Below are 21,757 nucleotides of genomic sequence, written 5' to 3'. Positions count from 1 at the left end.
ATATCACAAAATGTAGTGTTTTATAGTAGATTTGAAATTGGGAATTAGTTTGACGCATAGGTGAGAAAGAAGGGAAAAATATTCAGTTTCACAATTTTTGCGTGTAAGGATTACCAAAGACATTTACCGTATTTATTCTAGTGGAACGCGGAAAATTTTATACCAAAAAACTGAAGCAAAGTTTGGATGCGCGTTATACACGAATCCCCGTTGAACACTGCACTCCGCTGGTGAAAAAGTCCCCTCGGCAGCCATTAAATTGGGAGACGTAAGACCTGTCTTTGTCCACTAGATGGTGCGTGAGAGCCCGTTCTATTGGCCAGTGCACACACTTTGAAAAAATGACTCAAAAAGAATGGAATCAATTGTTGGGTGAATCTGATGATGATGATGAATCAGACGCATCAGAAATATTATGATGATGAATTAGACTTTAAGAATTTCAAATTGTAAATTTCATTTGAGGATTGTGTTCATAACGGTAGTTTGTTTTTCCAGGTTTCCGTGCCATATGTTGTGAATAAATGTTTTGTCATTGGGGGACGTGTTCAGCATTTGCCAGTTACCAATACCGGTGCAATCCTTGGTGTGAGCTAAGAAAAAGTGGAGAAAAAAAAATGTATTTCAATTTTTAGTCGCCAATTATGGGTGCGCGTTATACACCAATGAATACGGTAAATCTTTGGGTTTTTAAAGCCTATCTTGGGACCCTAACCCGAGTTTGAAACTTTAACTTTTGTGTTTTGACCCTAACACTAGTTTGAAAGCCCTTGTTTTACATAACACAACATTTTAAACCCTACCCTTAGTTGGAAACACTACTTTGGAACCCTAATCCAAGTTTGAAAGACTTCCCCCGAAAAGAAACTTCAAAATACAAAACTTTCTTATACAGTAGACGCTCAATAACAGGTACCTATTTGCAGATGAATATTGTATATCAGCAAAATAAAAGCCATTATAGTTCACAAGGCTTTTAAAAACCACTGAATCTCTCTTCACTTTGAACACTAGAGTACACAGACAAATGGATACGTCCAATAAAATGCTTTTAAGGATATTGATTTTCTTTTCCGTAGGATAGACAGCGAGTTTTCCCTCCTTGATACGCACTCAAAATATTGGTAGGCGCTTTGAGAGGATCCATTACCAGTGCTGGAGCAAAAATGTTGCCCTCCAGATTGCTTCGCTCAATTTTCAGAGTTACTAATGACCAAATGTTGTCAGCACTTCTCAGAGTCGTGCAGAGTAAATTTCTCCTCTGTAATAAACATCAAATTAGACTGATCTTTCTCTCTCAATGAGATAATTGTGTTCGAGCACTATACGGAATACAGAATTAGGCATGTGAGTGGTGCACGTCGTCGTCTTCGCCCCTGATATACAAAGTGTCTGGCGGATTGCCGCTTTTAAATGTCACTCCATCAGCCCTCCCTGGCGATCTCCACTCGAACATATCAACATTCATCATACTTCCTGCAGCGCCATCACTTGCGCGGAGACACTCCATCGACGCCTCAGTGAGATGCAAGTCAGCGATTTGCTACCTTGTGTGACCAGTGCCGGAAGCTCATTACACTAATGCAGCAACACAATCCAACTAAAAATCCCTCACCCAGAGAATAGTGTCTTGGACACGGATAACACTGATTTGATGATAATACACTGCATGTACGGATGTGCGTGCAATCCTTTACAAGGAAGTTAGCTTTCAACTTGATGTTATTTATATTGCACTTGAAGAATAACCACATGTATTTGATCGTATATACACGGGGTGTCAAACTCATCTTTACGTGGGCCATTTATAGTTAGCAGAGGCGGAGTTTAGGGGATGCTGGGTCTTCTCTAGGGTAGAATTTTCCAACCAAGTGGTGTGCCGTGAGCGATGCTCATGTGTTGCCGCGGGAAATTACAAGAAGTCATTCATTGTAATAATCCAAGAGAGAAATCTCATATTAAGAGATTAAAATCAATCTATTATGAGGTTCAAATGATAACGTAGAGTTATAGTATATAGCACATGTGTCAAAGTGGCGGCCCGGGGGCCAAATTTGGCCCGCCACATCATTTTGTGTGGCCCGAGAAAGTAAATTGTGAGTGCCGACTTTCTGTTTTAGGATGAAATGAAAATGAAGAGTCTAGATTTATATTAAATTTCCTGATTTCCCCCCTCTTAAATCCCTAATTGTCATTTTTTAAATCAATTTTTTCTGTGTTTTTAGTTCTAAAATCATTTTGTAAAATCTCAAAATATATTGAAAAAAGCTCAAATAAACATTGTTTTAAGTATATAAAAAACTGAATATTCAGGGATTTTAATCCAGTTATTTCAATCCATTTATTAAAGAAAATCTAAATATTATATCCAAAATGTTCCGGCCCACATGAAATCCAGTTGACGTTAACGCGTCCCACGAACTAACCCGAGAGTCTGACACCCTTGCTATATAGTGTTCAAGGCCATGTTTACACAACAGCAATAAAAATTTCCATCATTCAGTTATCCTCAAATGGGTTGTCAGAAATTCGGGTAAAGTTGCCAGTGTAGGAACGGAACTCGGTCATAATTCCGGAACTGCTTGTACCTCTACTTCCATTCACGTCAACCTTGCCAAATGTCTCAAAGAGAAGCCAGAGACTGAATTAGGAATGAGAAGAGAATTTTGGAGAGCAAAGTTGATGTGACTAGCATAATAAGCATCCTAAATGCAAGGGTGTTTATAGCATGTCCACCTCACAATTGTGAAATGTAGTCTTCAATGCTTGTTGCCTTCCAACCTTCTTTGTCAAGTTTGCAAGTTTGCCCCTTTGCCTGCGTGGTTTCCCAAAAACATGCATGGGAGGCTGGCTAGTTGAACAATCAAAATTGTCCTTAGCTATTGGGAGCATTAATAGTTGTTTGTCTCATTGTTCCCTGCAATTGGCTGGTCACCAATTCAGAGTATATCCCACCTTCTGCCCACAGTTGCCTGGGATAGGCTCCAGCACCCTCCCCCATGACCTTTTGGGTGATAAGCGGTATAGAAAATGAATTAATATACACGACACAATGTCTAAAAGGGTCCGTCATCCAACAATGGGTGCTGATTGACCGCAACATCATCTGACAATGTTATTATATCCATCCGTTTTCATTTGTTTGTGGTTTTTATCAACTTTAAGAATACTGTCTTAGTCTTTTCTCACCCTGGTGGAAAAAAAAAGTTCTACTTACTCACTCATATTTTGCAAACGGTCTCTTTTGTTTGCCCCACAATAATCCTTCTCATATTTTCCAATTTTGTTACATTACATTTTTTTAAATGAACTTGAGATCTGCCAACTACTCTGTAATTTCAAACACAAGTATGATTTATGTATTTTATGTTAGTGACTCTCACTAAAGCACATTCTTTGCCTTGTTATATTTTAACAGCAGAATGGAGGATTTCCAAGGCACCAAGCTGACTTTAAATGAGCAAGAAAATTTCAGCCACTACTAAGGTAAGTAATGGACTTCACTTATTGATCGCTTACTTTATCAATTTGTGCCTAGAGGATGTTTAATTATGCCCAACACATACTTTAATTGTGTGTTTCAACTTTGTGGCACCAAATTTGACTTCACAATAAAACATGCTCACTCTCGGAGAGGGAAATAACAAACAGGTCGACCCAGTAAACTCAATAAACTTGTCGATGCTCTCGGCCTTCCAATGAAGTGGCATTGGCCAGCAGTTAATCTATAACGTATAGATGTCATAATTACTAGCCATAAACTCAAATAAATGATGTGTTTTGTCTGCAAAATGGGATTGCATAGATTTTTATATGGAAACAGGCCTTTGTGTTGAAATGACATCAAAACAATAGCAGCATTGTTGCATTTAATTTTCAAAAGTAATGTTATGATGGCAATCATTTTATTTAAATTCCAATTGAAGTCAACTAAAAGCTTTGTGAAGGTTTTGTTCGACAATCAATTTGAAAGAAAATATATACTTTGTGGGTATGTAAAAGGATCTCCAGGATTTGGGCCAGAAAATATACATTTAAAAGTAATATAAAGTGTACATTAGATTTAGTAATAAAACATGGCACATTGTGGATTACTTGGATATAATATTTTTCTTTTTAAAAAGATTATTTTTTGTTTGCAGTTATTTTCGCTGTGGTGGATTAATTAATTTGTGGATTTTAGCAGGGCAAGAAGAAAAAATTCTAGCTATTTTAAAAATAATACTAAATAAATAAATAAAACTTTTGATAGCAATATATTTCATCGCTATTTTTGGGGTCTTACCCAATTGATCCAATTAATTTTGATTGGGACGTCTGACTGAGAAAATGACTCTCCTTTAAGGCACAGGTGTCAAAGTGGCGGCCCGGGGGCCAAATGTGGCCCGCCGCATCATATTGTGTGTCCCGAGAAAGTAAATCATGAGTGCCGACTTTCTGTTTTAGGATCAAATCAAAATGAAGAGTATAGATGTATATTTCCTGATTTTCCCCCCTTTAAATCAATAATTGTATTTTTTAATCATTTTTTTCTGGGTTTTTAGTTCAAAAATCATTTTGTAAAATCCAAAAATATATAAAAATATTTTCAGTTTTCCACTTTAATACAGAACATAATAAAAAATGGTTTCCTTTTGAAATGAAACCCAAATATTAAATAAATGATTCTCTCTTACTGAGAAAAAAATATCAAATAATCTATTAAAAAAATTGAATATTTTGGTCTTTTAATCCAGTTTCTTTAATCCATCTATAAAAAAAAATACATCTAAATATTATATCCAAAATGATCCAGCCCACATGAAATCGAGTTGACGTTAATGCGGCCCGCGAACCAACCCGAATCTGACACCCTTGCTATAAAGAGTTAAAAATAAATTGGACCGATTTATGCCAAATGATTCACTACTTGTTGCTTGGACAGCTGTGTACTATGCTACAATATTTCCATGCAGGAATCTGCTCAGTTGAACACTAAAAACAATGCACGCACACACACACACACACACACACACACACACACACATACAAAACAATGCGTGCACACGCATCTCGCCAAAATCAATACACTGAATTCCATCTTTTCTATCACCTCTGACTTTTTCCTGCCAGATAGATTTCATAATAGGTTGAGAATGTTTGAGGTTTCCCACCCAACTGTCTCATCATCAACAATGGATGAGTAACAGGGGGGGGGGGGGGGGGGGGTGAAGGCACGCTTCGGTGAAAGTAAAAAGTTTCTGCTGACAGCTTCTCATTTCTCACTTACTTTGTTGTAAAAGTGTTTTAAATACACGCTTTCTTTTCTACTTCCTCAGCATCTTCCTTCCCCTTTCTTATCTACCTAAGCTTTCGTCATCTGATGAGTTTTTTAGCCCATTCCTGAAGTGTATTTTCTTTATAATAGTGAGAAGAATAGATGTTCCTTTCATTTTTTTTGGTGTTAATCCGCCGTACATTAGGCTAGCGAGCCTTGTTAAAAAGTTAGCAGTGAAAAGAAGTGGTACTCACTATTTAGTAAGTATTTCTTTAAGTTCCCTGTCAAGGATGAACAAAAAAAGATGTCTTTTTAATAGCAGAATATTAGCATTGAACTAGAACATTTGAATAAAAAGGTTAACACAGATTCACTCACATTAACTTCAAGATAATCTTCCATAGATGCATGTTCATTTCACTTGGGAAGAATAGAAAGAACATGGAAACTGCTGCAGGAATTGAAACAATCTGTTCTTCCTATTCAAGGTCACATTATTTTCCTCATAATGGCAATTAAGATTCCTAATTAGAGATGGGCTCATTGCTGTCTTGCCCAGCTGTCTTGACTAATAATACTTGGCTAAAGTACATCACCTAACTGAAAAGTAATGCAGTAGTGCAAGGGTGTTAGACCCGGGATGGTTCGCGGGCCGCAATAACGTCAACTCGATTTCATGTGGGCCATGTGTCCATTTCACATATAATATTTGGATTTTTTTTTTTTAATAAATGGATTAAAAGAACTGGATTAAAAGCCCTGAATATTCAGTTTTTTATAGATCTAAAACAATGTTTAATTTAGCTTTTTTATATATATTTTTAGATTATACAATATGATTTTTTAAACTAAAAACTGAAAAAATGGATAAAAAAATTACAATTATTGATTTAAAAAGTGGAAAATCAGTAAATTTAATATACATCTATACTCTTCCTTTGAATTTGATCCTAAAACAGAAAGTCGGCACTCATGATTTACTTTCCCGGGCCACATAAAATGATGCGGTGGGCCAGATTTGGCCCGCGGGCTGCCACTTTGACACACATGTGCAGTTGGGTAACATTTTTCATACAGCGAGAGCTGTATTGTACTGAACTTTTTTTTTATCACGCAGGCTAAAATGAACATTTTTTTAAGTGTGTGAGAGCATGTAGTATTTATTTTAAGTCGGTGAAATTTGGGAAAGGTAAAGATTATATTTGTAGTTTCTTGTAGGTTTTTTTTATTGTGTTTAATATGATACAAACTCCGAAAATGATTTAAAAAGGATTAAAGTTTGGGTAATGAAGTATAATTTCACGAGACTTTGCTAATGAAATTGTCATAAATTGTTAGGTATTTGTCATGCAATTGGTTGGCCACCAAAATAAGACTACAGCTCCCCTTTTTGATGCCCATAGTTAGTTGTCATAGGCTCCAGCACCCCCTGCGATCCTTGTGAGGATAAGAAGTTCATAAAATGAGTTAATGATAGTTAGCTATGTAGATCTTAAACAACATTTTGTGCTTGTGTTTGAACAAAAATGCCCAAAAGTTCAATATAACGTTGTCATATCAAAGTAAATCATCATATGAAATATGAATGGTTGAAATAATCCTTTAACATGTCATCATTTGGTTAAAAAAAGGGTTTAAGTTTCCTGCCAATTCTTGGCATAAGGAGACATGACGCAGTGTTTTCAACCAATCCGTTTCTTTTATTGTAGAGATTTTGTTCTCGTTGAAATTTTGTGTAAACATATTGTTAATGTGCAAACTTTCTTGCTGTAGTGTATTTAAAAACAGACAGAAATATTATTATAATAATGAATAATTCATAGATTTTCTAGCTGTTTTTTCAATGTTGTGCTTAGTCTTTGTCTACATTCAGTGCATCTTCCGGGTGCTCAGCCAAATTCCCAGTGACCCCTCCTTGACTCCCAGTTTATATGATAAGTGAAGTCATTTGATGTCTTCCAATAAATAAAAATAAAAAGTTATTTTGCAAAGGTTCAAGGAAGGTTAAATACACTTTTTATTCACCAGTATAAATCTGAACAGCAAATATTCCGACACAAACTTGGGTTTTCTGCCAAGTTGCTTTTACTAATAGCTTGTTGCTTTCCAATAGTGCGACTAGGACAGGGGTGGTGAACACGCGGCTCTCGAGCCGTATGCGGCTCCTGGCCAAAATGATTGCAGCTCTTAGCTTCTTATCATATTTTGTATATACTTTCTTTGCCTGGTTTCCCTTAAAACACACTCAAATTCACCAGTGCTCATTCAAAACAATCAATAAATGATGTTTAAAAATGAATTTGGCGGATTGGATTTCTTATGCCGCTTCCGATGCAAGTTTCAAATTTTGGCTCTCTGTTTCTAACATGTTCGCCACCCCTGGACTAGGAGGTTATGCAAATTACAGGAAGCTAGAAGAAAATAATTTTGTCGTCCTTGTTGTGGGCGAGTTGGGGGCGGGTTAGAGGTCAGGGTTAGGTTAGGTTAGGTTGGGGTAGGGCGGCCTGCAGGAAAGCAATCCACAGCCACTATGTGTCGCGTGCCTCGGCGGGGAAGATGTCCTCATATGCCGGCGGCAGTTCACTGGGAAGCGGGAAGGAGAAGGGGAAGCAGTGGTTGAGTTCCGGGTCGGCCGGCGAGTACCCCGGCAGCTCTACGGAGGGGTGCCCGGCGCGTTGGGCTTCCCCGCCGCTCTCGTCCAGCACGTTCAACACAGCCAGATTGATATAAGAGACGGGCTGGAAGTCGGCCGAAGAACAGTCGCGCTCCTCGTTGAAAATGATGGGTCCGGAGCTCTGCCTCTGAACCTGCCTGGTCCTGGAGAACTGGGCCGCTTTGTATCTTTGGATGAGCACCAGGTTGAGCAGCCCCAAGAGGCACTCGAGCGTGCTGAGCACGGTGGAGATGACCAAACTCCTGCGGTACTCCCTCAGCTCCCGGCAAGCGCGGCTCACCTGGCCCGTGTGGACGCAGTAGTGCGAGAACTTCCTTTCCACCAGAGAAGCGGTGTCCCCGTCCACCACGGCCCCGGAGAAGGCGGCGAGCACCCCCAACAGGAAGACCACAACCCCCAGGAGCACCAAATTCCTGCCCCGCGGCTTCCCGGTGCAGCAGAGCAACGCCACGGCCAGGACCACCTGTCCGGTCCCGAGAAGCAGCCCGGAGTAGAAGGCTCCCGCCGGGGCGCCTAGGTGGAAGTGTTCTTTGACGCTGGAGCCCAGCGAGACGCATCTTAACCCGAGCACGAGTTCGCTGAGAGCGCAGGCGAAGAGGAGGCTGCTGGAGAGGACCACGCAAAGCCCTTTCCCACTCAACTTCATTATAGTATTCCACCTTTTCTGCTGCTGCTGCTGCCGCTCTCGATCCCACGGCACTGGCAGCCGGCTTCATCCTCCGTCTGGTCCGAGAGCGCCTCGGTCACCAGCGCTCATCGTCGGTGGGATCTTCTCCTCCTCGGCCGCGTCGGAGGTGACGGCGGCGGCGGCGGTAGCGGCGGAGGAAGCGGCGGTGCTCCGCGCCGCTCTGGCGTCTCTCTGCATTCCCACCGCTTTACGGGAACGCTGGAAATCATTCATGCCAGGAAGGCATGCCCCGCTTTGCACTTACAGCCTCGTCGATAATCCATTGGTGAGCATTGATCGTGTTTCTCCCCGACGAGAAGTTGGGTGGGACGTGGGACGAGCCCCCTTTTGCTGCTCTCGGCTCAGTCGGTTTGGCTGCCTTGAAACTGCGCGCGTGTGTGCGCTCTTGTTAAATCGGGTACGTGCGGCGTCAAGTTGCAGGCATGGGTGGGCGTTATAAAAAAAATAATTAAATAACTTTTTTTTTTTTTTTTAAAGCATCACTTCTCGGGAAGATTCAGAATATGTCGTGATCAAGAAAGTATTTTCCCTATTCTTGTTTTTCTTCCTATATATATATATATATATATATATATATATATATATATATATATATATATATATATATATATATATATATATATATATATATATATATATATATATATATATATATATATATATTAGTCATTTAAAAATGCTATACTAGCTCATTTTTTAAAGAAAAAATGCCTTACTATACATGGTCTTTTTTATTTTTACATAAAAAGCCTTACTATACAATGGATAGTCAAAATTATTCTGCCTACTAAACATTTTGGAACACCCTGTAAGTGTAGTATAATGAGGCTTTTTTCCTTGTATTTTTAAGGTCTTTAAAAAGACATTAAGCCACTAGAGGACGCCATCTGTTTTTCTTCCTGCTTTTAACTTCCTGACACAGGTCAGAGTTCAAGGCCCTTGAACTCTGACCTGGGTCATGTGACCCGCCTTCGGTCTTCAAAATGGCAGATTAGTCAAGATTGGCGATTGCTGCAGAGCCACACAAAAGTGACGATTTACCGAAGAAAGACCTGATAAAGTTCTCACAGGACAATGCGGCGCATTTGGTACGTTGTCATCTGGGGATTTCGAGGTCCCAGTTCTCATTTTAAGAGTGCTTTTTGACGGTAGCGTGCTTCGATGGCATGATGTTTTCCCAACGTGGACGCAGACATTAAAATGTTTGCAAACAAATTGGCTACAGCTATAGCTGTAGTTCTTTATGTTTTTAAAAGGAATCATTCTATTGTTTGTTTCAGTTCCTCAACGAGCACAGACTGCTTGGAAACATCAAGAATTTGTCCAAGAAGGAGCAGCTTGGTGACGCCATAGTGAGCTGTTTGTCAGCAAAGTGAGTATTTAAAAAAAAAACTGTTTAATTTCTCTTTCTGTGTAATAATTAAATTTCAGCGTTCATTATTCAAGGCTTTGCTCTATTAGCTCGTTTTTTTTCTTATTTTTTAGGATACATTCAAATTTTGAATGAGAATACACCTAGTGGTGTTGATTTTTTAATAGCAAGAACATGAGGATAACTCTCACCCAAACAAGATAATCAGTGGAGGTTTAAGGAATATACAGTACACTTTTATAGAATATAGACATTTTCCATTCACTTAAAGGACGATCTAGCGCTTGGACCTTTTTCATTTTTTTAGTTTTGAATGCGGTTGAAACATTCAGTCAACAATATTGCAGGGGTCATTTTTGACTTAAGTTAAGAAAATCAATGGAATCAATTGACTTTTTGGGATATTTTGTTTTTGTAATGAATGGATTTGAAATGATTGACCGAAAACTCATCCAGGATGAAATGTGAGTCATTTGTGCATCCAATTGGTTAAATAAGCAATTACAAAATCATGCTGTATTTTGTAGAGGTTTAAAGCCATGGACACAGTGGAAGAGGGGACCAAAGAAGTGTTTTAGGTTATTTATTTTCATGTAATGTGTACTAAACCTACTCATTTTGTGTCTTCTCTTCAGGATCAACCCAAGTTTGCCAAATCAACGCTAAAGAAAGATGACTTTGGAATGTGGCATAGCCTTTGACACCAACATCTTGGGGGCCACTATCCAGTCTGTTTTCCATACCTCCCACCACATTTGAATCAAATGATCAACAAGCTGTCCAGGAGCTTGATCTTGACTATTTGATTTTGGTGTGTTGGAGGACATGGAAAATAGACTGAATAGGGGCTCTTGAGGACTACCTCAGCAGTGGACAAAAAGCCAAGTCATCAGAGGGGTATGTCAAATTTCCTTTTTTTTTCCCTCCCCCCTCCTACTGTGGCATAAATGTTGCCTTTTGTAGTGGGATGAAAGCATACATTTATACTGTTGGAAACACTTGTTTTATTTTTTTGACTTATTTTGTCTTTTTTTTTTTAATGTTGGACTTAGTCTACTAAGCCTTAACTCTTTTTTTTTTTTTTTTTTTTCAGAATACCATCCAGTGCCAAGAAAACTTCTTTGACCATGGAGAGGACCATTGTGAAGTTGGGACTTTATCTCAGCCCTTTTTTTGTGGAAAAATAAAGCTTTTGAAATGTACATTTGTTTAAAATTTTTATTGAAGCAAATACACCTGCATACATATTGGTTTTTATTACATTGAAACATTCATTGATGTTCTCCACCTGTAGACAAAAAAATACATTTTTTAAATGCTACACTTAGAATACTTTTCAAAAGAAATACCATGTAAACTTAACCAATTTTTTTTAGCTTTTAATTAAAAAAAAATCAGCAAAACACTTAGAAAAAAAATTTCAAAAAAAGCTCATTAAACACTTAGTCATTTTTTCCTTAAAAATATTTATTAAAAAAAAAAAATGAAACCAGAAATACTTAGTAAAAATTTTATTTTTCAAAACATAAAAAAAAATACTTGGAATATAAACACCAATAAAAAAAAGGAAAAAAAAGACCATTAAGGGTCTTGGGGTCTTTTTTCTCCAAGTGTTTTGACAAAATTAAATGACACTCAAATCTCTTTTATTAAAATGACTGGTTGAAGAAAAAAGATGAAATCCTCCTCACCTTTGGAATTGGAACTTGATCTATAAAAAAGAGGGACAAGTTAGAAATTTGCAACTTTAGTCAATAAAAAAAAGGTTTGACTTAGATATTCTACAATAAACTTACCTTTTAGAAGACTGCCAGTAGAGTTCAGAAATGATGCATCATCAAGTGTGCAACCTGGGAAGATCTCCTGGATCTGCATATAAGATACAAGGGGGGTTAGTCAATAAAAAAAATCTGAGAATAGAATGTTTTGACTTACATATTCTCCAATAAATTATCATCAGAAGACTGCAAGCAAAGTTTAGAGACGATGCATCATCTGCAAGGAAGATCACCTGGATCTGCATATAAAATAAGATGGGGGTTAGTCAATAAAATAATGTGAGAATAGAATGTTTTGACTTACATATTGTACAATAAATTAACCTCAGAAAACTGCCAGCAGAGTTCAGAGATGATGCATCATCTTCAAGTGTGCAACCTGCGAGGAAGATCACCTGGATCTGCATATAAAATAAGAGGGGGTGGGGGGTTAGTCAATAAAATAATGTGAGAATAGAATGTTTTGACTTACATATTCTACAATAAATTAACCTCAGAAAACTGCCAGCAGAGTTCAAAGATGATGCATCATCTTCAAGTGTGCAACCTGCGAGGAAGATCACCCAGTCCTCCAGAGTCTAGACATGGACCTGATGTGTGCAAAAAAGCAAAAGTTGTCATATATAGAGACTGAAGAATAAACAGCCGGGATTAGTTTTACCTTGATGTGGTCCAGTCTCCTCAAGGGTTTGAGTGTCCTGGGGCACACAGGAAGAGCTGCATCTTGATTTAACCAAGCTATTTGGGAGTTGACAAACAATTATTACACAAAAGAGAAATCTTACAATAAATGATCAAGAAAAAGAACGAAAATAAGTTAGTGAGTGCTCCGTGCTAATTTCTCTTTCTCAGACAAGGTGATTAAATATACAGACTGAAGTTAACAGCTAGGAGAAAAACGGCTAAACAATTTTGGATTCAAATGATTTAACACTTGCAGTAAAAACTATCAGTAAAGACAACACACACACAAGTCGTGCCTCTGGTTGTCATTATTGAGTGAGCGTTTACCCAGCAAACGTCTTTCTACACGACGCGACAATGGAGAAAAATGATTAGATCTCTTTGTATTAACATCAAGACGACGCTTGACATGGTCAAATGAAAAGCGTTGTCGAGACGCTAATGCTAAGATAGCTTGTAGCTTGTCGGTGGGGATAAGGAGCCCAAACTTGAATTGTCGACGGTGTGGTCAACCTGGCATTAAACTACTAGATTCGTTGGCGTTTTAGCTCAATTGATTCCTAAAAAAAATCTGCCGGTAGCGTAATAAAAACGCACTTAGGTCAGTAAATTGCTCAAACAATTTACCTTGTCGGCGTGCCCGACGTCCATCAGCATGGAAATGGCAAGACGAGGTACTGCGCATGTGCCTAATTTACACACCCGGTTTACCACGCCCATATCTTTCCGCCGTATTGAAAGTGGAAAAGATGGTCTGTTTTGATGACGTCGATGGTCGTCATTTTTGTGGTCTTGATCCTATAAAACAGTACACGTGTCTCATATCATTTTCTGTAAAGCCTACTATACATGGAAATTTAAAAAAGAAACTACTATTCATGGTAATTAAAAAAATTACTATACATGGTCATTTGTTTCAAGGAAAAAAAAACTTATTATTCATGGTCATTTAAAAAAAAAACAAAAAAAAAAAACAAAGCCTTACTATACATAGTCTTTTTATTTTTTTTAAAGAAACTGTTCAGAATTATTTTTTATCACGAGGTCGCTTATTGGCAGAAGGACTTTTACTTAGTCCAGATCAATGCGGAGGGATATGTGCATGAGTCATCACATTGCTGTGAGATGACGAGGCAGCTTAAAGGCTAAATATGTTCGCCTAGGGAAACACGTGAGAGGTGGCGAATGAAAGATACAAAAAAATCAATTTAGAGTGGGGCCTATCCTCGTAGAGGTGGGGGACACCCTTCTTTGGCCGATTGCAAGGCTGGTAATGGATCTTGTTTCATCACAAGAGTGCTTAGTCTTAAAGGGGACATGTTATGGACTGGACAATTGACTTTTTAATTGCTTGTGAACAAATATTAAGGTATTGGAGGGGCTTCTCACCCGTTTAGAGTGTAAGTAAGTACATTTCAATTCCAAAAGGGATGTTGTAAATGGGAAGCAATTTTACTCTGACAAAAGTATCGAATACATTTAATTGATTGGAAAACTGTTTTAATGTCGTGAAAAAAATAATCTGACTACCTGAGAGAGTCTCATTTCTGAACTGCTTTATCTTCACTAGGGTCGCAGGGGGTGCTGGAGCATATCCCAGCTGAGGGGACACCATGAATTAGTGGCCAGCCAATCGCAGGGCACGAGGAAATTGACTACCATTCACGCTCACACTCATACCAAGGGGCAATTTAGAGTGTCTAATCAGTCTGCCATGCATGTCTTTGGAATGTGGGAGAAAACTGGAGTACCCAGAAAAAAACCACACAGGCTCGGGCAGAACATGCAAACTCCACACAGGTGGATCGACCTGGATTGGAACCCAGGTCCCCCCCACTGTGAGGCTGATGCACTAACCACTCAGCATCCACCGATATGGACATTTTGGGTCGAGAAGGCCATATTTGAATTCTTAATGTTAATTTTGTGGCCAACATGACCCAAAATTTAATGATCACGTAGACGACCCAGTCTTGGATTCTTTTTTTTTTTTTTTTTAATATCCAAAAGTAGTTACTCTTCCGAGTCAAGAAAAATTGAAGTCACCGATACAGTATTTTAATCTTGAGCAAACGGTTGTATTCAATCATGTGATAAATTGGATGGGCACAATGTATCGTAGGTCTTCTATAGTACGTCAAGTGTAAGGCCAATTCACACTCATAAAAGAGATGACTTTCCAGCAGCAATAAGCTGTGACGGAAAAAAGTCACTCTCATCATTATGAGCGGCTGAGCTCGTGCCACTCAGTATCATTTAAATGTCTAGAAGTAAAAAACAAACACCAAAGTGCATGCCATCACAATATTCATAATGTGCAATACTACTGTATTTTAAAGGATTAAAGCAGCTCAAAAGTGACGATTTTCCGACAAAATCCTGCCAAACTTCTCAAAGAACGATGCTGCACATTTGGTACGTTGTCATTTGGGGATTTCGAACCCCCCGTTCTCATCTTAAGAGTGATTTTTGAGGCGATTTAGCCCCATGTGTATGAAGACAACAAACACAGATACAAAGTGATTTCCAGGATGTTTCTAAATAGTGTTTTTTTTAAGAATGCATAGTTGAGATATTAGTGTGAAACTGTTTGCAAGCATGATTAATTTTGGTTAAAAGAAAGCTCAAGTCAAATACCATATGTGATTTGATTTTCTCATGCAAGGAGACATGAAGAAAGATTCCCGACTTAAGTGGTATTGGGCTGCTGAAAAAAAGTATCATTTCATTCAATTGCGCTGAGAAATATTGAAGCCAATTAGAAGTAAAACGGTAGACACTGACAACTTGGTCTGGGGGAAGCAGACGACGCAGGAATGAAATTAATATCGAAAGTGCATTTCTCCCCATCCAGCACCATCACTGCGACTGTTCCGCTAGACCTTTAAAAGGATGAATAGATGTCATTGCTTAATGGTTTTCCTCAAGGTTTCAAAAACATTTTTTCTTCAGTACTTTACAGGGGAGCAATGTACTTAAACCATGATGACATCGTATTATAGCAGTTCTTAACTAAATAAAAAGCGCAGATGTCCACTGTATCTACTCTATAGTACCTCGACATACGAGTGCCCCGACATACGAGCAATTTGAGATACGAGTACATTTTTGAGCAAATATTTATCTTGAGATATTCGACAAATTTTGATAAACGCAGCTTTGCTTTTTTCTGTTTTTTTTCCCCATTAGTCAGTGCAAATGGCGGAGCTTGTTCGCTAATACGTGAGGAGTACTACTATTTCTATACTATACGAACTCAGTCACAGAACGCGTGAAGCTCGTATCTCGATGAACCACTGTATACTGCATTTTCATTTTATATCAATGCTATGCATACGTTTGTACTCAATGGCTAAAAGCGCTACAGTAATAAGTTGTTTTTACACCAGGAACATAACTTAAGAACCCTGATCAGAAAAACTTTTAATTTAAAATACATTTTCATTTGAGCAAATCGATGTAATAATCCACACAGACACTTTTACCAACAAGAAATAAAGACGTGATAGGACCGACGCCCCAATGGCGAAGAATTGAATTTAACATGGTTTTCAAAGCAATACACCTAAAAGAACAGTAATGACAAATAACATGATCTATTGTGCGAGTGGGAGTGTTTCTAGTTGGTCTCTAGCTTCTCAGCTGTCGGGGACGGAAGCTCAGCGTCGAATAACTCGCTCGATCCGTATTTGCTCTTTAAGGAGCGGCCCAAAAACAGCCAATACTCCTTGCGGATGCTATCCTTCTCATGGGCTAACTGGTCAGATATCTTGAAAAAAGATAACAGAAAATAAAACAATCAGACAATGTGAATGATTCACAAATGACAATAGAAAAGTGGTGTTTAGAGCCAAAACTGTTCTTTTACACTGAAGACTACAGTAATTCCTCGAATGTCACGGTCAATGTAGACCAGACATTGCCACGATAATTGAAAAATCGCAAAGTAGGGTCACCCCTATTATAACTCTTTTTATTATTATTTATTTATTATTTTTATACATTTATATATAAAGCACACTGGATTATAAGGCGCCCTGTCTATTTTGGAGAAAATGTAAGACTTTTAAGTGCGCCTTATAGTCATGAAAATACAGTAGCGGATAGCATAACATAGCCTGGCCTGGTGTCATGCTAGCGCCTTATGGGACGAGGCGTCCAATGTATTGACGAAAAACTGAAAATATACCCGCAAATGATACTGAGGCGTATTACACTGTGCGTTTTATGGGTGTGAAAATACGGTATATATATTTTTTAAAAATCGCAAAGTAGTGAATTCGTGTCAAGTGAATACGCAATATTCGAGGGATTACCGTACATTCAAAATGGCTTGGTTTTGAAGTAAAAATTGAACATGTGAATAGAGTATAATCACTTACTTCTAGTGCTCTTTTTAACGTTTCTTCTTGGTCGATGACTTTTCCTTTTTGACTAGCATTCTCTAAAGCATCTTCATAACAATCAAAGAGAAATGCAAGGAGGTAAGTTGAACAATGTGTCTCCATGAGGTCTAAGATTTTCTCCAGCAACCTGGGCTGAGACGATAAGCCCTGGTCTTGAAGCATCCTGAAGGAGAGCAACAACAAAAAACTGAGTTGAGAGGAAATTGATGTGTGACAACCACTGTTGTATTAAAATGTATCCCAAAATGCAGTCAATTTCTCATTATTTCACAAATCAAAATGTCTTACCCTTTCAAATAGTTCCATGCACTTTCATTGTGCGGGGCCTTTTTGACCTGGGTCAGGCAGTATCTTAAATTAAAAAAAAGCAAGAGTAAAAAACAAACTAGAATCAACGTTAAATATTATATTTAGATTTTAAAATTTTAATTAACCATAAAAAATCTTTAAAAAAGGGAAAATAAAAGGAAATATTCTAAACATATCTATAACTATTGGAATTCTACCATGAAATATGTAGTTGACAAGTTGATTTATTTGGTCCCTGGGCCGCACTTTTGTCACGTTTAACCTACAACGATTAGGCAAAGGTGGTGGCTACTAAATAAAATAACATTTAACCTGCAATCATTTTCAAAGCTTCTGCTAATTAGATATTTAATACTAGCATTTAATTTTAACAGCGTAACATTAGCCATTTAGCCAGTCATAATAAAAACTCCGATCTACAAAATTCTGCCATACTTACTCAATCTCTCGCTCAAGTATGGCTTGGTTGGAGAAGCCGGTGGTGTGCGAAATGACAAAATGTCTCTGGTTCCAGGCGGAATTATTCCTCACATCTTCATCCAAGAGATTCTCGACAAATTCCAGCTCCTTGTCCCACAGCTTGTACTCCTAATAGAGAGAAATGATGCGATATATCGCATATACAAAACTATTGAAAATAGCAACACAAAAAAATATGCAATTTGTTTCAACATCAATATTAATTAATGTGCCATTACAGATTTACCTATTGAATATAAAGCAGTCTTAAGTCAAAAGAACAAATAACATAGATAATTAGATATCACAAGATTTCAGCAAAAATGTATACGCTGCTGTACTGCTTCTGTTTACACTGGATAGTTTTAGGTTGCAGCACTACTTTATACCATTAACAATTATTGCTGTCAGTTTAATATAAATAATAAGATCTTCTCAATATTAAAAGATTTTTTTCCATATTGCAAAGCACTGTTAAAAAAAACCCACTTTAATAAATACAGTACAGCATAAACCGCCATTGTTAAGTAGAGAAAGAATGGAACACTAGTAATTGGAAAAACTGGAAACCCCCCAAAACTCATTTTTTTGCCTTTTTGTGTATGCACAATAAGAAAATTTAAGGCAGAATAAAGTATAATAAGAAAGGAGTTTTTACAAAGTAAATCATTTAAGGCTAGCTATCTTTTACTTTAGCTATATTGTTAAGCCCTCAACAGCATTGTCTCGCATTATTATCCTTTTCTTGTAATATATACTGTATGTAATACACAGGAGGATAATTACATGGCCAGACTGAACCATTCATTTTTCTTCAGTTTTTCTGTAAACAAGCCCAGAGGGATTTAGAAAACAGTATATTTATGTAGTCTTGGCTGTGGTATGCAGTGCTAATCATCCATCTATTATTGACCAGACCATTGCAGTGATAGTGACTGAAAAAGACAATACATTTATGTAGCATTCCATGACATGTTTAATAGTGTGTGTGTGACTTTAGTTTTCTTGGAAAATTAGCCACAGTTGAATTATGTAGTAGTTTTCAATTGATATTAGATTGCTTTCATATTGATAGTGAAAAGGCTACAACCAAAGTATGAAGTTTATAAAGAAGGCTCTGTAAAAGGAGTTGAACCACCAACCTGGATAACCCACTGTCTGTGCTGCCAGGCGTGATAATTTTTTGCATCTTGGCTGAGGATATCCGCAATGAATTCCAGCTCCTCCGAGGGATCGTTTAACCATTCGACCACTAGGCGTCTGTGATGCCTATTAGATGGACAAGCTGCTTTTAGAATATACATAGAATGTGTAGTTTTCAGAATCAAAAATATGAAATTAAATTAATAGATGATATGGATATTAGGCATGTCCCGATAGTTTTTTTTTTTTTTGGCTTTCAATCGAATCCGATTTTTTTTAAGATATGGATTTGCCGATACCGATAGCGTAAAAATAATGGGAAAAAAATATTAGGCCCCGCCTATAACAATACAGAGTATAAGATTGGGACATCACTTGTGGATATATACATATTTTACCACAAAGAAATGTTCCATTGAAGCAATACATTTCTGTTTATGTTTTTTTTTTTAGCCACTCACCAAACCTGGTAATTTTTAGGTTGATCCTCAATGATGGCTGTAATGTACCTCATTTCTTCCCTCAAGTCTTTGGACAGTGCTTGGAGTAATACTCGCCTATAGTGCCTACATGTTCAAACACAAAAAAACACTAAAGTAAAACACATCAAAATTATATACATGCAAATACAGTAATCCCTCGATTATCACGACTTCACTTATCGCGAACTCACTACTTTGCAATTTTTTTCTGCTATTAATTTTTTTTTTAATTAATAGGGGTGATCCGACTTCACGATTTTTGAGTGTCTTTTGGAAAGAGTTTATTATTAGTGGGAGTAGCCTTCAGAAAACAATCACAGGGAGTAAAAAAGGTTAAGAAATGATCGAATATACGGATTAGTTATAGTCTTGATTAAAAAAACTCATGTTTACAAATTAATGCAATGCAAAAAAAAAATTGAAATTTATTTTCAATAAAATTTAAATCCAATACAGATGAAAAATTGCACTTACCACACTGAGTAATTTGCAGCATTCAGCTCAATAGCATCTGCTGTCAAGGCAAAAGCTCGTTCGCTCTTCTCGTCATTCTTCAACAAGGCACGGAAATAGTCAAAAACATCAGCAACTGTTGGAATGGAGAAAAACATACTACCTTAAAAAGTTAGACACATTAATAGATTTTGTTCAGATTGCTTATTGTTGAAGCATCAGCCATTTATTTCCGATACAGGATGTCATTATTAAAAGGCTAGTCACATTTAAAGTTTTTAGTAAATGTGGGAGTTATTTTGCTTCGAGGAAGGTCACTATTCACAGCATATTTAAAAATAGTGAAAAATATTGAACTTTGTTTGGACCAAAGCTGTCTCTTTGTTTCTTATCATATTTTGTATATGCTGTGGGTCTTTGCCTCGTTTCATGTTTCCTTATTTTTATTCTCTCTTAAAACACACTTAAATTTATCAGTGTCCATTAAAAACGAATAATAAATTATATTTAAAAAATAATTTGGCAGGGTGGATTTTTTTTTATGCTGCTTCTTACGTAATAGCCCGCCATCAATCATCTCCGCGGGTTACGTCTAATGCGTCTAGGGTTGGAATCCCAGGTGGGTCTTCACTTTGAGGAAATTCCATATTCTCATGAGCTTGCATGGGCTTTCTCTGGGTATTTTGATTTCCCCCCACATCCCAAAAACATGCAGAGTAGGCTGGTAGAACACTAAATCAGCGGTCCCCAACCTTTTTCTGTTTTCTCCTGGACCGGCTAGTGGGGAGGGTGACAACTGTGGGGGTGGGGTCGGTGCACTAATGACATCCAATTCATGGTGTCCACCACCTGTTGCCCGTAGTTAGCTGGGATAGGCTCCAGCACCCCCCGCGACTCTTGTGAGGAAAATGAATGAATGTATTGTTGATAACTTGAATGTCCCGTAGCAGAAATGACCAACGAACTTACATTTATCTGAATACGCAATCTTGACAACAGGGTTCGGTCCATCGTCTTGCGGAACCGGCTCCAAATCAGCCCACTCCTCCCGGTCTCTGAAATCCAGAACCACAAAACTTGCCAATTTTTCAATTGAAAATGTGTGATTTATTAAAGAATATCACAGCTGAGGGCGCAACATGTCAAATCGAGCAGCGAGAGGCAAAACACCCCAATTGTGTATATTACATGATACTCTGTAACTGAATAGTGGGGCTCTAATTCTAATCGTGCCTTTCGTCCCCCAAAAGTAGACGTTATTGCACGTCATTGCAGTCCAACTAAATATACCGCAACTGCATTTCGGTAAATAAATAATACCTGTAAAACATGTATTGATGGCCGACAAAGTCATCGTCAACGTAGTCTCCGACTTCTTTAATGGACGTGTGATCTTCGTTAAATGTGACGGCATCGTTGGATATAGCTTCCATTCCCGACATTGCTAGTTTGTTAGCCTTATATCGAAATCCATAGATATCACAAATCTAAAAGGCTAGATGTCCGATGTATGCTGTGAGCCAATGTGGGCAAGCGTCGTTGACATTTTACATCGAAGCCTCGAGTTTAAAAAATAGCCTTACTATAGTCAATGGAGCATGTACTTTGAAAAAGATATAAAATTCCCGATTTTCAAACTGCTATTTTTTCCAACAAACTTCGGAGGTACATTAAATTAGGCGAACAGTTCAGAAGAATTCTTTTCAAAATCCAGGATGAGTTTTAGCCAGGTTAATAGAATTTATTATAAACCAAATCTTTTTTAAATGGGTGAAGAATTCAGCGAGTATTTTAGTGGGGGAAATCACCTTTACCTTCCAATGATATTTGGCTGCTACTCAAACACGCTACGATTTCGCGTATAAACATCGCAACCTTAAATATATGATATCTATGATGAAAGCGCTCAGGGAAGGAAAGACAAGAGCGCAACTTCCGGGTTAAACGACAGATGCGTTAAGGTTCAATGGGACATTTGGCCTCTACAAAAAAATATCAATTTGTTAAATAGTAATTTATTCAATGGAATTTGACGTGTATCATGTTTTAGCT

The 21,757-nt window shown here is 37.8% G+C and overlaps 2 protein-coding genes and 2 long non-coding RNA genes across 6 annotated transcripts; 1 reads left to right on the top strand and 3 right to left on the bottom strand.

Moving 5' to 3' along the window:
* Positions 1 to 6,998: 6,998 nt before the first annotated feature.
* On the bottom strand, positions 6,999 to 9,027 carry tmem271 (transmembrane protein 271). The gene has a single exon (XM_077732941.1). It carries the CDS (start codon positions 8,575 to 8,577, stop codon positions 7,786 to 7,788), a length of 792 nt encoding a protein of 263 aa, XP_077589067.1. The 5' UTR covers positions 8,578 to 9,027; the 3' UTR covers positions 6,999 to 7,785.
* Positions 9,028 to 9,541: 514 nt separating this feature from the next.
* Positions 9,542 to 11,193, top strand: LOC144207576 (uncharacterized). Its single transcript, XR_013328711.1, has 4 exons — positions 9,542 to 9,707; positions 9,900 to 9,991; positions 10,627 to 10,888; positions 11,085 to 11,193. It is a non-coding gene; the product is annotated as an uncharacterized LOC144207576 (long non-coding RNA).
* Positions 11,194 to 11,487: 294 nt separating this feature from the next.
* LOC144207669 (uncharacterized) lies at positions 11,488 to 13,901 on the bottom strand. 3 transcript variants are annotated; one of them, XR_013328761.1, is made up of 6 exons: positions 13,081 to 13,901; positions 12,242 to 12,507; positions 12,074 to 12,170; positions 11,927 to 12,008; positions 11,788 to 11,860; positions 11,488 to 11,702 (listed from the first exon to the last, which is right to left on the bottom strand). It is a non-coding gene; the product is annotated as an uncharacterized LOC144207669 (long non-coding RNA). The 3 variants fall into 3 exon arrangements; XR_013328759.1 differs by having other exon boundaries at positions 11,788 to 11,851; XR_013328760.1 differs by having other exon boundaries at positions 11,788 to 11,851; positions 12,262 to 12,507.
* Positions 13,902 to 15,856: 1,955 nt separating this feature from the next.
* fnta (farnesyltransferase, CAAX box, subunit alpha) lies at positions 15,857 to 21,573 on the bottom strand. The gene is made up of 9 exons (XM_077733293.1): positions 21,026 to 21,573; positions 20,675 to 20,760; positions 19,727 to 19,841; positions 19,232 to 19,336; positions 18,770 to 18,896; positions 17,608 to 17,756; positions 17,148 to 17,210; positions 16,836 to 17,022; positions 15,857 to 16,222 (listed from the first exon to the last, which is right to left on the bottom strand). The coding sequence occupies exons 1-9, from the start codon at positions 21,145 to 21,147 to the stop codon at positions 16,073 to 16,075; spliced, it is 1,104 nt and encodes a 367-aa protein (XP_077589419.1). The 5' UTR covers positions 21,148 to 21,573; the 3' UTR covers positions 15,857 to 16,072.
* Positions 21,574 to 21,757: the final 184 nt, after the last annotated feature.

Source organism: Stigmatopora nigra, chromosome 14 (assembly GCF_051989575.1).
Source record: "Stigmatopora nigra isolate UIUO_SnigA chromosome 14, RoL_Snig_1.1, whole genome shotgun sequence".
Classification (NCBI taxonomy): Eukaryota; Metazoa; Chordata; class Actinopteri; order Syngnathiformes; family Syngnathidae; genus Stigmatopora; species Stigmatopora nigra.
The sequence above is the reverse complement of the archived record's forward strand: the minus strand, read 5'-3'. Positions and strand labels throughout refer to the sequence as shown.